Here is a 17,536-nt window from a genome sequence, read left to right as displayed (position 1 = left end):
CCAATTTGGAGAAGGCCAACAAACTCTTGGAGGTCGAGCGGAAGAAGTCCGCCGATCAGGCTATCATGTTGGGCCAGCTCGAGGGGCAGGTGAAGACTTACGACGAGAAGATCGAGCTGACCACAACTAGAAAAAATCGTGCCATTGTCGACCTGGAGCTGAAAAACCAGGAGACCCAGTCCTTCGCCCAAAAGCTCAAGGAGGCGGAAGACCTACTGGCCACTGAGCGAGACGGCCACTCAGCTGGGGAAGCTGCTTTTCGGGGGCAAGTGCAGACCCTCGAACACGCTTAGGAGGCTTCCCATGCTGCTCTGAAGACCTACCAGAAGGCTGAGCCGAGCCGGTTTGAAATGATGAAGCAGGAGTACCTCCGCTCAGACAAATTTACCGACAAAGTCGTCCATCAGATCATCCGTGCCTTCGAGCTGGCGATCGACGGGACGCTTGGTCAACTGAAGGCGAGCGGCCACCTCCCCGAAGCCCTGACGAATGTCATCATCAACTATAGCCAGCTGAACGATTTGATGCCCGACGATGTTTTCGATTATCTTGAGTGAGGTAGTCCTGTAAAAGTTTTTTTTTCGAGTTTGAATGTATGTCTGCCGCTCGGTGATGTCCCTTTTTGGTTAATGGATATTCGCCGGTTCGGTGAGCTTTCTTTTTATAATTCTCCTTATATGTTTGCCCTCGCTCCTTCCGGTCAGCGATAAGCACTAGTCTCCCATTGCCTTCATCGAAGCATTTGACAACATGGCCCAGAGCAGGCGGAATATTCGAGGGCTTGGGTTGTCGTTTGACCCTAGATGACTTTAACTGTTCTCTTGGGTTTAAGGTCGCCGCTCGACCATTGTTGGACGCATGAGTTTAACGTCGTCACTCGACGATTTGGTAAAGATGTGGGTTTAAGGTCGCCGCTCGACCATGGGTGGAGACTAGAGTTTAACGTCACCGCTCGATGATTTGGTGAAGACGTGGGTTTAAGGTCGCCGCTCGATCGTTGGTGGAGACTAGGGTTTAATGTCGCCGCTCGATGATTTGGCGAAGATGTGGGTTTAAGTTCGTTGCTCGATCGTTGGTGGAGACTAGGGTTTAACGTCGCCACTCGATGAATTGGTGAAGACGTGGGTTTAAGGTCGCCGCTCGACCGTTGGTGGAGACTAGGGTTTAACGTCGTCACTCGATGATTTGGTGAAGATGTGGGTTTAAGGTCGCCGCTCGACCGTTGATGGAGATTAGGGTTTAACATCCCCGCTCGATGATTTGGTGAAGATGTGGGTTTAAAGTCGCCGCTCGACCATTAGTGAAGATTAGGGTTTAACGTCGTTGCTCGACGATTTGGTGAAAATGTGAGTTTAAGGTCGCCGTTCGATCGTTGGTGGAGACTAGGGTTTAACATCGTCGCTCGACGATTTAGTGAGTCGTTCGACCTGGAACATTGAAACCCTTGGGTTCTTTTTTACTTATCCTGCAACCAGAGTACAAGGCTATCATGATACAAAGATTGACTACTACATGAGTGTACCTCTTATCCGGCTCGGTAGGGCTGGAGATGATTTGCGCTCCATGACCGTTCCAGTCGTCTCCCGTCCTCGTCCTCCAAGTAGTAGGCACCCGAGCCGAGCTTTCTCACGACTTTAAAAGGCCCGCCCTCGGGGGGCTTCTAGCTTCGAGACGTCGTCGACCGACTTTACTTTCTTCCACACCAAGTCGCCGACCTGAAACGATCTTGGGATCACCCTTCGATTGTAGTTCTGCCTCATTCTTTACCGGTAGGCCATTAGCCGTACTGTCGCTTTAGCGCGCACCTCGTCCACCATGTCCAGTTCCAACAGCCTTCGCTCGGTGTTGTCTTCACTGTAGTGTTGTATCTAATCAGATTCAACTCCAACTTCGACGGGGATGACGGCTTCGCCACCATACACCAGGTGGAAATGAGTTGCCCCGGTCCCTTCCTTGAGAGTCGTGCGAAGTGCCCACAGTACACTTTAGAGCTCATCGACCCAGCTGCCTCCCATATGGTCGAGCCGAGCGTGAAGGATCCGCAAGATCTCCCGATTGGCGACTTCAGCCTGCCCGTTGCTTTGAGGGTATGCTACAGAGGTGAAAGCTTGCTAGATACCGTATCCTTCGCACTATTCCTTAAGTCTCTTCCCGACGAACTGTCTTCCGTTATCAGAGATAAGCTGGCGCGGGATGCCGAACCGGCAAATAATGTGCTGCCAGATGAACTTCATAACCATCTGCTCGGTTATTCTTGCTAGTGGCTCGGCTTCTACCCATTTGGAGAAGTAATCCACCGCGACGAGCAGGAACTTCCGCTGACTCGTCGTCACAGGAAACGACCCTACAATGTCCATGCTCCACTGATCGAATGGACAAGAGACTGTGGACGTCTTCATCTCCTCGGTCGGTCAGTGCGAGAGGTTATGGTATCTCTGGCATGATAGGCAGACGACTATCATCCAAGCGGTGTCCTCCTGTAGGGTCGGGCGTGTTGTTGAACTTGCCCAAATGGTCGTTTGGATCGGTCGACCCGTTGTATTCTCTAATAGCCAGTGGAGCGTAGTGTCTTGGTAGAGGGTTTTGCAGTATCGCTTCAGAGAACTGGTGGTTGATCCGCTCAGGGGACGCGTCGGCTCGCGGTGCTTTACCTTTCCGGGCATTCCGAACGGGTGCTTCGTCCGAAGAAGATCTCCGCTCTTGATTCGCTTGTGCGATTTCTGAGGGTGTCTGGAATAGAGCCCGATGGAATGGTATTGGCGCGGGGGGTGCTTCTTCTTGCGTGCCGGTCGACCCTCTATTTTGCCCCCAGATGGAGAGTTGCTCCGGCCGGTCCTCTTGCGTCGCTCGGCCCCTTGACGCCGATGTTGCTTGCTGTGTCAGCCGATCAACTTGCGTGTTTTGCAATTGTTGCTCGACTATTTTTGTTGCCCAAGCTTGCACGAGCATATCGAGTTCCTCTTGAGTGAGCGTCACGGTGTGAAGTCACCCAGTTTCTTCCATCTTCAGGTGCGTTCCCACAGACTGCGCCAAATTTGATCCTGTCTGAGAGTCGAGGCGGCGATGGACACTGGGGGACGTGGTGCTCCTGTTGATTGTTGACGGACTCCGAGTTGAAGGAACTTGCTACCACAACAGCGTCAGTGCTGAGCCAGGGAGGGGTTCCCCAGCGATGGCCCTCCGACGCTCAAGTCAATCTTTGGTGATGTATAAGCGAGGAAGCAAAGAAGTAGAGTAACAGTAGCTATAGTAAAATGTCTCGTACCTCCGTTGAAGCTTGAGGCCCTTTATATATGACTCCGGGGGAGCGCGTGCACACTCCTCGATGCGTGCACGCTTCTTAAGGCTCTCCTTGAAAAGACATGTCAAGAAAGCGTCCCTGACACCATACCTCGATGACCCGAGCATATCTCTGATATGACAGTGGAAGCTTCCGCCGTACGATCCTCTGCCTGTCCATGCCGCCAACCATGCCGTTTGTCGGTGACATGGGTTCCCAAAAGGATGTCGCCGAATCCCTAATTTGTCTGTTCTGGGGCCGAGCGGGAGGACCGCCCGACCGCCCTGCTGTCCTGATGTCTTCGGGCCAAGCGGAATGACCGCTCGGCCGTTTATCCACCAATCAGGCTCCTTATCGCGACGAACGGGTGGTTGTGCTGGAAGGTCGTATGCTGGTTCCAAGACCTAATGCAAGTCCGAGCGGGATAGCCATTCAGCTTCTGTTTTGCTGCTACTTTGGTTCTCTGAGCGTCGGAAGCTCGGTGTGTGGCCGAGCTGTGATAATATCGGATCAGACATTCCTTATTCCGACCGGGCAAGTGGATTGCCCGATCGGATGATGACAGGAGCCCCGTGACCACCATGACTTTGACCTCTAGCGTGGCAGTGACCTTCTGCAGGGCGGGGTCCGACCTCACCACCGGATCATATATCATGAATTTGGATGTGAACATGTCCCCAGGGCGTAGCACAGTTGGGGGCGCATGGTTTCGTGGCCGAAAGGTCCAGGATTCGATCCTCGGGGTGTCATTGCCTGGGGTTAGCGTCCCGGCTATGCGCTTTTAGCTGTGTACTTGCATTTACTTCCCTCCATATTCATGAGACCGGTTTTAGGGGGCCGCTGATGTGGCGGTTCCACGTGAATTTGGATGTGAACATGTAAACCTGATTTAAATCGCGCAATGAAAGGGTAGTGTTGTAATTTTAGCTAAGTTTAGCAATAATTTAGCTACGAAACTCAAAATTCTGTCTTTAAATGGATTCGTGATGGAAGTTTTTACAATCCAACATTTCCATTGCTAATAGATTGCTAACTGAAATTAATGACCGATTCGCGAGGGAAATGTCGATCACTAATCTATGTATTTCTTGTAGTGGGGTTTGGCACGTTGGTTGGGCAGTAACATAAGCGGTGGGTGGGGATTCAAGATCCACACAATAAATTTTCAGATGTTTTGAGTGCTCGTACTACTGAGAGCTGGGACGTAATATCCGGAGTTATACATATTTCTGATTTATCTTGATAATTGATAAAAATTTTAGTGGGACCTTACCACCACCTCTCTTTAAAAAAACAAAAAAACATTCAAAAGATGTCTAGAAAATAAGGCGGCGTCAAACTATTTGGCCATTGTCTATCCTTTCTGTCGCTGAACGAAATTGGAGGCCAAACGTGACCTTCCTTCGAAACCAACGAACGCTTTACATGATTCAGCGAATTAAAGATGCTTTACATGGATGTATTCAAGCAAGGCATGCCATGTAACGCCCCGGTCCGGGCGGATCTCACCTAAATCGAACCTGAAATACCACCAGACACGCCCTCCCTTAATCGCTTGCTTTAATTCAAAATAATGCATGAGGTTGTTGTGATCTTTTAACGCAGCACGCACCATTTGACTTGTGCGAACAATTTCTTAGTGGTGCTCGGTGGGAGGCCGAAATGGAAGATCCTGAAAGATATTTTACAACGACCAACAAAAATGCTGGGCATGCATATGCTCATTAAAAACACTACACCCACAAAGTAAAAAAAGCAGCTGCCTCCGGATAATAATGCAACGTCTCAATTTTATATATATATATAAATTTATAATGCATGTGGCTTTAGTTTTACGAGTATCTTCTCTCAATTTCAACGAGATATTGGGGGATTTGGTTAAACTGTTAGCAAGTATGGCCAAAGCATTGACTCATGATGAGTTCGGCGAATGGTCAACTCCTCGACCATAGAAAAATAAAAACGCACTTACAAGTCAAATTCAGTGGCGAATCTAAGGAAACGGAGTGTGCTGGAGTACCCTTTTATTTTTGAAAAATTCTACTAATATGTTATATGTTATAGTACGAGGGATAACGAGAAAAAAGACAGCTCGAGATTTCTTTTTTGAGCATCCCTTACTTTTTTTATCTGGATCAGCTACAGGTCAAATCCATAGGATTTCTTCCGGGGAATGATTGGGGTAAGCGACGGATGATTCTAATAAAAAAAAAAAAAGTTGAATCCGTGGGAATTTTTTAGGACACGGTGTGATGGTAAGCAATAAAGATGTTTGGATATTTTTGAACATATGGGGACTTCGAATCATAAGTAACACTAAGATGTTATGTTAGTATATCCATTTGTCCTTTTCCATTTATCCGGTGGTCTTAAATTAATTGGACCAAGGCCCAATTAAAAAAAAAAAATCCACAAAGCATGATTCACAATTAATACACTTCACATTTAATGTTAGAGTCATAATTATTTATCCCACAGGTATAATTGAGTTGGTACTCAAATAAAGTTTATATACAAATACTACATCGGATTATTTCATATCCCCTTCTAAAAAAAACTAAATAATTCCTCGTAATTTACCTTTTCTAAAGTATATGAAAACATCCGGAGAGACCACTACTACTTCAACTTTTATAAAAATATCAATTTAGGTTAAACATGTCGAATTTATTCATCCCATCAAATAATTTAAATTGATTGGGTTAAAATTTTATCAACCCAAATCTACCATTAGCCGACCCGCCTAGGCCCACGATCCGTGTGGATCGGCCCGCGATGAGCTTAGATTGATCCGCGGGTTAAAAAACACATATAAGTTAAGTTTTTTATCAATTTATTATCTTTCTTTGTTATAATTTTAAAATAAAAATAATACTTTTCATCCCACATAACTATTCGTTTGTATTCATTTATATTTAAAATACATGTTTATGGATATATTTGGTTGATAAAACATTGCCGAAGTAAAATGTTGAAATTATAAAATATTTTTTATTTTTTTTTTAAAATTGATGGGCCCGCAGATTGATCCGTCAAATCCGCAACCAGCAACCCATCTTAGATTGAGTTGAAAATTTCTCAACCCGCCAAGTTGACGAATTGACCCGCCCCACCCCGTCAAATGATTAGCCCGCCATAAGTCAACCCGTCCCACCATGAATTGACCCGTTTGACAACTCTAATCTTTTACCATCATAATTATTTAACAATAATTAATCATCTCTAAAAAAAAATAAAGAGAAAAAAATTGAATAATATAAATATTTATAAAAATAATTAGTAAGTAGATATTATAATTTGACTTAAAAATATTTTCAATTAATAATTTTTATAAAACACCTATAAGTTTTTATTAACAAGCCTTCCAATATTTTCAATTTTTTTTTTGTTATTGAACTACCCATCTATTAATAAGTATATAAAAAAATTGAAAATAGTTTGATATTAATAAAACCTTCACAGGACAATTTAAATATATTTACTGATACAAAAACACATTCCCAAATAGAAAAGCCCAGATTCCTATATTTCCAATTCTGGATCACAAAGACTACAACAAAAAGTAACACACTCGTAAAACAATCACGCTCTTGAGAAAACCTATTTGGACTTTCACGTATATTGATTAGAATTTTATCCCATGTATGCGCCACTATGCCCAGAGTTAAAAACACCCAAAAAATCTCTAACTTACATACATCAATCATGCTATGAACACAAATTAGTGAGAGAATTTTTAAAATTACTTGTGTATGTATAGTGTTGGGAGCTTAAACATCATATACAGGCATCCGCTCCTCGATGGGTACGCGGCATATAGGGCACTTCTTGCACTTTTCCGAGCATGACCTGTTGATATAGTGGAGTTAGTGATTTGAGACAGAAATTCACTCTTAAGATTACTAGAAACAGCACTAGTGCATATCAACAAACACACAAAACTTTACTTGCAGAGAATCCGGTGACGACATGGAAGAAGGACCGTGCATATTTCTGCCTCGAAGCAAATCCTACATAGCACTTTCTCCTGAAACAGACCGACAAAAATATTTGCCAAGATCAGGGAACATAAACTTCAGAAATTCAGCAAAGGATATTTGCACCGTAAAAATGAAGAAAGCGAATCCATGCAGAAGTAAATAAACTCTAAATGATAGCATTAATGTAGATCCATAGTGGAAGCACGGGAGTCACATGGAGCTAATTGCATGGTCAGCAATGCCAGCAAAAAGTGCTTAAGGTCATGTAAAAAAACCATAAACAGCACGCAGAGAATAGTAGGGCCATGCAATGCAAGGAACAGCTTAAGTCTACCATAATTGCAAACAATATGTGTAAAATATTGGGTGCTTGTATTCTTACCACCTTCTGACTTCAATATCAGTGTCGTATCACCTAAGGTGCAGCTCGTCTCATACTAGAGATAAAAATGATGATAGTCAATGCCTGTTTATTCCTAAATAAATAATTTCAACTTCACTTTGTTTCTATTTATCGATTGCACACTCAATCTAAGAGGCATAATTGTGACTAGCATGACATCTTTTTCCTGCTCAAAATAGTTTTCCAAAATAACAGGGTAGCTTCTGTGTGTATATTAGCAATAATGCTAATTCATAACTTATTAAAAGTGTATTGAGTTTTATGCTTTCTCTGTGAGCCACGTCCTTTGTTTTTACCAAAACCATTGGACCACAATGAGCAGAACTCCCTGTCGTACAATGTTTTGGGGCGTTCAAACGAATAAAATCTTCATGCATACATAACTGGTCCAAATTGAAAGCCCGTGAAAAGAAAACATATAGGGTATAACCGCTTTTAAAAAAAAATGCACAACACAGGAATTAGAATCCTAGATATTCATTAGGTATAGTTTAACCAAAAACTTAGATTGAATACGGACATTTTGAAGCCTTTCATATTCCTGTTGGCTATACTTTGTTATTTCAGCTTGTTCCCCCAAAGCTGCTTGTAGTCTCCAAACCTGAGGTACCAATACAGATGGAGATCAAAGAAAAGATAATATTGCAGTACATAAGCTTGCTATGCAGTATCTAAAATTCTAGAAATAGACAACAACTTGGTGATTCACACAAGCATATAAATCCACTGCACCTCCTCAGCCAAATCCCTCTTTGCCATTTTCTTTACAACCTCAGGAGGATAACCACAAAAAGTGTTATACCTGCAGAGAACTGACTGATTAGAAGAAAGATACTAGTTGTTCTACTAGTCAATTTCAATACAAGTGATTTATAGCATTGATCCCAATCCTATCTCCTAGCAAGATGAGCAATCTCTTTATATTATGAGACTTACATCTTGAATTTTGTGTTCATGTTTCAAAACATTTTGTTGAGAAGGCAGACACTGCCTATCTTTGCTTTTAGAAAATATACTAATCTTCAACAATAAACCAGGCCAATGGTATTTTCCTGTGTGTTTCAGATAGCACATAATGACTTGCAAGTATCATAAAAAACCACAGCCAGGCAAACACTCTAAAAGGAAAGTATCATCTCTTAAAAGGTCAAGAGTTAGTTATTATTCTGATTAGATATGATTTGGAAATCAAACCAATCATTCAAAGTGAATCTAAGGCATATTCTGTGATTTTTAACTAATGGGAACTGATGCTTTCCATTGTTTAAACTCAAAGATACATGTGCATGGTAAAGAGAACACTGAGACAAACAAAGCCAACAAATAGACTCTAATATCTATCATGCAGCTAATGGAAGTGATATGTGGAGCATCTCGAATTGCCATAACAGCTTCTGCTAGTTCACTTTTCTTCAAGCATAAAAGTTGATTATTCATCCTATCAGATAAATGTCTAGAGAGTAAACGAAGCGGAAAAAGATACCCAGTTTCTTCAGTATAAAACAAGCGAGCTTGCTCTTCTCTGCTTTCCTCGTCAATGGACCACCAACCAAGCAATCTGTTAACTTGGACAAGATATAATCAAATAAAGAACAGAGCTAATTTCTTACCCAAAATAACATATTCAACTGGTGAACAAGTAAAATAGTACCTTGAACCATGATGCACAAAAGCAAAGAAGTCATGAACATTTGATGAAATTCTGAGATATCTAGTATCAATAGTTCCAAAATCAAGTAAAAGAACAAGCTTCTCCACCAATGTTAAAAAAGCATATAGGACAGCAGCACCTTGCAAAATAAATAATGGCGAGAAAAGTGCAAAAATTGGTATATGTCGAGCACTAGGAGGTGTTCCCTGAGCCAGCAAAGAAGTACTAAACATCTCAGTATGGCATGATGAAACACGAAATAAATATATCTCACTTTCTAGTGATATAGATGCAGAAAAAAGTGGCATAGAAGCAAATTCTCGAAAGACAATAGTCAATCAAATATCTTGCTTAAACAAACTCTTGAGTAGCATGATTTTTAGCATGTTTGTTTTGAACTATATCCAATCCTAATTTCTAAATGAAAAAGAATTAAATAATAGAAAAAAGCACTGATATGCCCAGCATTCAAAATCAACAAAATAAATTGAAATAATTAGCTCAAGGTTTGACTTCTTCAAGATTACATTTGCCATTACTTGAACAAACAAGTTATCTATAGACTCCTACATAGTTTGAACTAGAACTTAAAGCTTATTGATGCAAGGTTATGAATATCTATACTCATACAGTCACCATTTGCAAGTATCTTAGAAATTTGGTTAACAAAACTTGCAATATTAATGCATTCCCACTTCAATAAAAATTATATAGTGTGTTAAAATTTTAAACGCAAGATAATTCTTCAACATTGACCTCGCTTTAAAGTTTTATTGCTTACACTTGTCTTACCTTATAAGTTATAAGAATTAGCACAATGACAAGGACATGATTGCACCATTCTTCATCTAAAATTTTGGCCATGAATTAGTATAATTAGTTAGAGTTTTTGTTAAGTGAACTTTTCACATACCCCTTTCCTGTGTCAACGCAACACATACAGGTACTAGGTGAGTTGGACACCTGGTAAATGATGTGTGCTACACCTAGATCCATACCCAAATAAGTTACATATACTCCAAATTGAAAACATAGGTTAGAATAGTGCCATATGCGCGTAGGAGCATGGTGATTAATTCCATGCCCTTGAATGCTGCAATGGCAAAATAGAAAAAGGCCCTAATGGTAATCTTCCAAACTTTGAAGCACTCTATCAATGCAATGTGTGTTTAATGGACAAGCATGGAGCACTATTATTTGTGTTACTCTCCCTCTACTTGAATGAAAAGATGCAATAGCCACCAAATGAGCATCATTTTTTTGGCAGAGGTTAAGCAAATATCTAATTTTATAGAGGAAAGTTATATTGGCAGCATCTATTCACACATACAAGTGGATAGCAGAGTACACCATCAGAGTCAAAAAAATAATCATGATTCAAGCAACTTTTAGTGGGTTTTCATTGTATAATGATATATCGAATTTTTTATACTACTCTTAGCCAAGAAAGAGCTACTTAAGAAACAAGCATATTATTAATTGATTGAAGCATGTTGATCCATGAGTTGGAAGAAAAAGCAAAATTGCAGTGTAAAGTTGCTACAATTGCACATCATACCTCGAGGCGCATGCAAAACAAAACCTGGAAAACCACAATAGGAACTTTCATTATATGGCCTCCAATGTCTTGCAGACTACAAACCCCCTGATCATGGTCCTCAATGGAAGAAAGCAGAAGACCACTATTCCAATCTCGATACCTAATTGCAGTTGAAGAAGAAGCTTCGCCATGATAACGCCTATGGATCATTGGATTAGACCACTTTGTAGACACAAGGAAAGCAAAACACTCTGCAATCCTGAAAAGAGTAGGTTGATCAGAAGATATTAGTGATATTGTTAAAAACCATTAAAGGGGAAAAAAGGGAGTGCTACCCAAAATTTATGAATAGATCCCACCAACCAAGAGCATCAACATCACCTGCATTGACAAAAAGAGGTTGCATAATTATATGATAACTGCTTATCCAAATATTACAAATAAGAATAAAGAAAAAAACAGATATTATAATATACTTATTGCCAAATCAGAAAGAGGGAGAACAGGGAAAGCAGAAAAGAAGAAAGAAGATAGTTGATGGAGGAGAAGAGAGGAGATAAGGAATTCAAATGCACACTTTGAACAATGTATTTCCTTAGTGCAAATAAGAAAAAAGATCATGTTTTGCATATCTAGACCCTTTTTATCCAAATATCAAGTTATTAGAATACAGATTATTCACGCATCTGAATGAAAGAACATCAAATGTGTATATTCACCAACATGAATTTACAGAATAAAGTTCACCAAAAAAAAGGATCAAAATAATCACAGTACAAATATATGCGAAGACACCAAGTCAGGCTCTGATTATCTATCAATTATATTTTTATTAGAACCAGACTCCAGATATGAGTGGTCCACAACTCCGCATGATAGTAATACTGACAGAATTTCATTCATTTCCACTTGTTGTCAAACTAACAATCTTTGCAGTTTGGTTTTGTATAGATCTTAAAAGGTAAAGCACAGCAGGTCTAAACGAACTTCCTATTTCAGAAATACAATTTGATTGTCCTAATTCTAGCTAAATGTAGATACCTTTTTTTCCTTGAAAAAGATCTTAGATCCATTTTTCCGAAGAACATGTAAAGAACAAAATAGCACATGAATATGCTTAGCAACAAATTTATTGTTCATATGTACAATAAAATCAAATGCTCTATACTTGCAAAAGTTATAAAAAGCTTTAGAAAACATAGGTGAAGGGAATTTACCACATAGCTTAAGAAGGGTGAATATGGAAGCAGCTATGAGAAACACCATTGAGATTGCAACCCAGAAGTGCTAAGACAAGTGTCACAAGATTCAGTATAAAAAACTTGAGAAAGTCAAAAACAAAATTGTATTGTAATATAAAATATACTAGCTTAGACACCAATGCAAAAAAGGACAAGATGGCCTATTGATGTAAGTTCCTTTTACTTTTATTAGTCATGCATCTTTGGTACCATGCTCAATGCCCAAATTGCTACTATGACAAGACAAATGATTAGGTAATTAAAAAAATAAGACATACGAGTTTCACGTGAACTACAAAAAATACAAACTTATGAGCTGAAACTATAAAAAGTAGATAGGTGCACGAAAAAGTAGAAAGCTGTAATAGATTTATAAAATTTTGCATTACATATGCAAGAACAAGCGTTATGCAGCAATTACTAGCAAAAATTTCCTACATGAACATCTATAATTCTTCTTCAAAAACAAGCTCCTATAAGATGCTAGATTAATGTTATCTCTCATTACGAAATCCATACACTCATCAGAACAGTGATGAATTGAAGAATTCAACTCGATTGAACTTACAGGAAGTGTCTCCCAGATAGCTTCATCACTCATGCTCTCTTCATCTCCTGGCATTAAAGCTTTACACATCCTGAAAATTAGAGTGCCAGTTGCAGAGGTCAAAATGCCCAGAGAAGTTCAGGGTGATGTGATAACTCTAATATGTGATGGATTTTTTCTTCTTAGTGTCTTTTTATCTTTTTCCAGTGTCTACAAGACAGATGTACCATTGTTAATTTTAACAGTTACTATGATTGCCTCTAGTCCTATTTTAACAGAATTGACATAAAGAGTAGTGACCAATTTTGAAGATAGTTCTTAAGGAAGTTACTAGTTCGTTTTGTGTGTTTTTTTGTATATTCAAAGGCCTCTTTATACATGATTTTATAAGTAACTGTGTTACTCATAAAAGACCATTTTCTCACATAAGTGTTCTAAAATCTTACTTATATGAACACTTGCAACCCAGCCCTTCTTGTTCTCCAATTCAAAAACACATTAAAAACTTAAGTTCAAGATCAACAAAAGTAACTTATCTTAATGACACCTATCTCAATATTATCTGGAAGTCCATCTGAATATTAGTAGTTTAGTACTGCCCTATAAGTGAGTTTTTAAAAGTCATCTACCATTGGATAAATTGGACCAGTTGACTGAGACAAATAGACTTTATCATGGTTTTAAACATTGTAAATTCAAAATGACGCTATTAAAAAGAACTTATCTTAACAGTACCTAACTTATAGTATGTGGAAGTTGATCTGAATAGAAGTACCATCATATAAGCAAGTTTCAAAAGTCATCTACCATAGGATAAATTGGACCAGTTTGACTGAGACGAATAGGATTTATCATGGTTTCAACTCTTTTTTGTCTCCCTCAATCCAGATCCAGGGAGACACTAGCATCAATGCATCTAGAAAAATTGGCAGCATAGGCAGACAGTATCCGACAAAAGCTTGGCTGGCCAAAGAACTCACAAGAAAGGTGGACGACAAAGATTCAACACTAGACTGGTGTCAACAATGAAGCTATTATCGACGACGACAAACTAGAGGAACCTAGGCTGAGGTGATGAGGAAGAAGTTTCAGCCCCTTCTAATCAATATCAAACAACATAATCTCCCTGCAAAAACATGTAGGTCAATATGCATTGGAACTCTACCATTCCACCAAGCTATAAACCCTAGTATTTTTATCCTCCAAAACTAGGATAATTATTGTATGAGGTCTACCCAATGCTAGATTCAAAAAGCACATAATGGATCGATATGAACAGCAAGAGTTGTCCCATAAACGAGTTGTTGCTGCTACCTTCTCCTGGGTTCCTTCTTCCAGCTGAAGAAATCTAAGCCCATGTTGACTAATTTTAGATGGCTTGGATATCATTTGAAATTGATGGGTGTTACTGATAATAGTTAGTCCAAACCAATGTTTTTATTGTGATTGTACTCAAGAACCAACTTATTCCCATGGAGGAAATAAGGCTACTTTAACCTAGCATTAAGGCATCCTTGGGAAGAGTGAGGGAAAGAACTAGGGGTAAGAAAAAGTGGGAGGAAATTGGTTCTTCCTTATATGCTTGGGAAGTAACATGAGGAGGATAGAAAGAAACTTCTTTATTTCATTTTTTATCAAACTTGAAAAACAATATAATAATTGGATGACATAAAAACTTAATTCTTTGTTTTTTATAATATAGTTGGTTGGAGTCAGTTTCCATCATTTTCCACCCGATTTGAGCTGAAGGGATATGAGAGAAAGGAGAGTAAGATGTCTCTTTCCAACCCTAGTAACAATGACTGGGTAGGCATTATGTAAGTTGTGCAAAATAACACGAAACAAACTTGATAAACAAGAACTCACAGACAATAGATCTTCAGCTTATGTAGAATACAAATACACTCAAGCTTCTGGCAAACTAAAAACTGGATAAGCTATGGCAATTAGCTTAAAGTGTCTATAGTTAAAGATCCATTCTAGTTTTATTAGTAAAATTCTCAGTTGTAGCCAGACTTACATTTTATATCCAGAATGTGGTATTGTGGTGCTAATAACAAGGTAAAATATCCAATTATCAATGAATATTCTCCTGCTATTTCCCTCTAAGATAGTTTAAATACAAAGATAAATATATTTACCTGAAATTATCAACAAGAATGGTTATCTCAAAGGCCAAAAGTGGAAGGAACACAACCTTTAGGTTGATATAACGTCCAGCATTAACTGTATGAAATTCCAAATAAGAACTATCAGTAGAGTTCATATAAATTGACTACTAACCAATTGTGTCTACTCTTACCACTTATATTGTGAAGATATATACAAAGAAGTAGTTCAAAGGCAATTAACAAAGGTATTGCAACAACAGCATGACAAGGTGCCCACTGTATAAAAAGAAGTATATCAGGCCAGGTTACTGAACTGACAATTATTACTAGCCACACCGTAAACAACAGAACAAAAACATTTGCTTGAACAGACATTAGAAGTTAAATCATACATGGCGATCATGAGGCAGTGACGGAGCAGGTAAGGAGAACCTCCCTCGTGCTGTAACAGCATGAAATAGCCAAAGAGGAACAAATATTGTCCTAGCACATCAGGAGAAAATGAGATCAACATCATAAATATATGAAGCACTAGATTTATGTAGATTCTCACAGCATAATGGGAGTCCACAATTGGTGGAGGAAAAAAATTTATTGAAATTCAATTTGGAATATAACAAAACAATACCACCTAGCCGATAGAGATCTATAAATCAATAAAGTTACAAAAGAGACATGAAAATTATGAGGGGTAATTCCCTTGTTCAATGGTAAGTATAATTCTGTCAGTGGTTGTGTTAAAGATACATGCTACATCTGGACCAGTATGGTGACTAAAATAAGGTGGACCATATATCACATGTCTTATACTGCATAATCCTCATTCAGATTGCATTTCACAAAGCAACTTGTGTAACATATCCATTTTACTACGCATTGTTGGTGAGAGAAAACAACATCCCTAGCATGTGACCAAGTTCAGCGTCAGAGACAATACCATGGCCCAAGTTAAATTTTAGAAACCCACAAATGTCACTTTCCCAGGGCAATTATTGCTGTAACACATACATAAAAAGAGGATAATTCCCATTATAAAAATTCATCTAATTGTGACTACTGGAAGAGCATCACTAGAATGACAGCAACATGAAAAATCACCAATAAGCATTTGCATTTTGGTTCACGATAATACTAGTAATCTCCTGATTTTAGTTGCTGAAGGAATTTTCCAAATAATAACTACCACCAAATCCAAGATTTTTTTTCCCGAGATAATATGAATTGCAAAAAAAATCAAAGAAAGTTAGAAAGAGAAAACAAGAAAATTAAAACGAAACATAATTCAAATGAACGTGGCAGAAGGAAAGTCGCGAGATATGAAGACCCGGAAGCAGGGAATTCGATGTCTCAGACAACCAATCCTGCTTTCCTTTTCCAAAAATAAAGGTTTAGAATTGAAACGTGAAAGAAAGTTGTATAGAACAAAACTCATCTCAGTCATCCTTTCTATCCACCCCAAATCCTAAAACCCCCACCTAGCCAAATCAACCACGCCCCCGTAAATCTCAAAAACTAAAAGTGCCATCTTTTTAAGGAATCGGTGAGCTCACACCAAACAATCCGGAAGCAAACACAATCAAATCCAGGGAAAGGGCATCAAATTACAAAGGGGCGAAAGCGAAAGCAGAGCTGACCACCAAGAGTAGGGCGTCCGACCGTCAATCTTGAGGGCGAGGAAGAGGGTAAAGCAGAAGAGAAGCGCGTGCGCGGCCAGTGCCTGCGCCGCCTTCCCCACCTTCCTCCACGACATGGCCCTCTGTCGATGCATAGCCACAGCCCCGCCTCTCCCAAACCCTTCTCCTCTTCTCCTCTCTTCCTTCCTTGTATCCGAACCAGCGGCGCCACGGAGACCGCTGTCTGGCGATCTCTCTAACCGAATTTCTCTGGCTGAGCTGGATAACGCAGGCGAGCTTCCAAGGTCATCAGATCATTCCACCCCCGCCCCCTTGCCTTCACGATTTTTTATTCTACGAGTGATAAGGAAGCTGGTCGAGTCACCCCGGTAAGTTTCCAGGAGAGACGTCGCCCCCTGTAGAGAAATCGGAGCCGCCGTCGATCGAGTCAACGGTGGTTTGGATTGGATTGGATTGGATTGGATCGGATCCCTCCCAACAAACTTCTTTTCTTGTTTCGCAAACAAAAGAGACTCACTGTATAAATAATTGATTTACAAGTTAACTATTTATATATAATTCTTTATTAAAATATAATTATGCAACTTGATTGTTCACGACAAATCTGAGTGATTGGGGAAGGCACGAGCTGAGCGACTCTGCGTGCGTGACAGCCGAAATGGGACCACACGCTCACTGAGCAAACGATAAATAACGTATCGAAAAGGACCTCACGCTCAAGTTAGACAGTGTTCTTCCTGCATCTGTACTGAGTCTGTATTGTTGCATTGCTCGAGTGCGCGGTCGTTGGAGGGCACTCATTATGCTGATGGAAGACGATCCAAATCCTCTTAGTCGGCAATCTATTGAAGCGTAAATGCAGATTCCATGAGTGCCGACTGCCGTGTCTTGGCAATGCTTCGCATGTGCATCGCCTCGATAAGCCCACCCAAATTAATGTCAGCATCGATCTGTGCATGAATGTTGTGTCCTCTGATGCGTGCACAGTTTGATGTCGACGTTTATTTATATGAACAAGTTAAAGAAAACGACCGACAGCGAAATTTATTCCTACTGACTAATTGAGTTAAGAATGGCCGGCACCAACCCAAATTGCGTAGATACGCTTGCAAACTCGCCGACTTAAACATTGCTACGTTCTTTTCGTTG

General features: G+C 39.9%; 1 protein-coding gene across 2 annotated transcripts; it reads right to left on the bottom strand.

The window, feature by feature from the left end:
- Positions 1-6,783: 6,783 nt before the first annotated feature.
- On the bottom strand, positions 6,784-16,853 carry LOC121992978. Of its 2 annotated transcripts, XM_042547638.1 has the most exons (15): positions 16,388-16,853; positions 15,146-15,236; positions 14,945-15,029; positions 14,784-14,868; positions 12,664-12,733; positions 12,072-12,141; positions 11,190-11,235; positions 10,873-11,113; positions 9,454-9,520; positions 9,315-9,374; positions 9,147-9,228; positions 8,396-8,465; positions 8,184-8,264; positions 7,228-7,307; positions 6,784-7,129 (listed from the first exon to the last, which is right to left on the bottom strand). In XM_042547638.1, exons 1-15 carry the CDS (start codon positions 16,519-16,521, stop codon positions 7,051-7,053), a joined length of 1,341 nt encoding a protein of 446 aa, XP_042403572.1. In that variant the 5' UTR covers positions 16,522-16,853; the 3' UTR covers positions 6,784-7,050. The 2 variants fall into 2 exon arrangements, with proteins under 2 accessions (XP_042403572.1, XP_042403571.1); XM_042547637.1 differs by having other exon boundaries at positions 9,147-9,221; positions 9,315-9,520; positions 16,388-16,847.
- Positions 16,854-17,536: the final 683 nt, after the last annotated feature.

This window comes from Zingiber officinale, chromosome 6B, assembly GCF_018446385.1.
Source record: "Zingiber officinale cultivar Zhangliang chromosome 6B, Zo_v1.1, whole genome shotgun sequence".
In the NCBI taxonomy this organism is placed as follows: Eukaryota; Viridiplantae; Streptophyta; class Magnoliopsida; order Zingiberales; family Zingiberaceae; genus Zingiber; species Zingiber officinale.
Note: the sequence above shows the minus strand (reverse complement) of the source record. Positions and strands in the feature narration are given on the sequence as shown.

Excerpts from the sequence above, each read along its gene's own strand:
- LOC121992978 (XM_042547637.1), bottom strand. The coding sequence starts at position 16,521 with ATGCATCGACAGAGGGCCATGTCGTGGAGGAAGGTGGGGAAGGCGGCG. Across the intron at positions 12,734-14,783 it reads ATTCTTGTTGATAATTTCAG|GATGTGTAAAGCTTTAATGC; the intron begins GTAAATATATTT and ends TCTAATTTTCAG. Across the intron at positions 9,222-9,314 it reads TTTGTGCATCATGGTTCAAG|ATTGCTTGGTTGGTGGTCCA; the intron begins GTACTATTTTAC and ends CCAAGTTAACAG.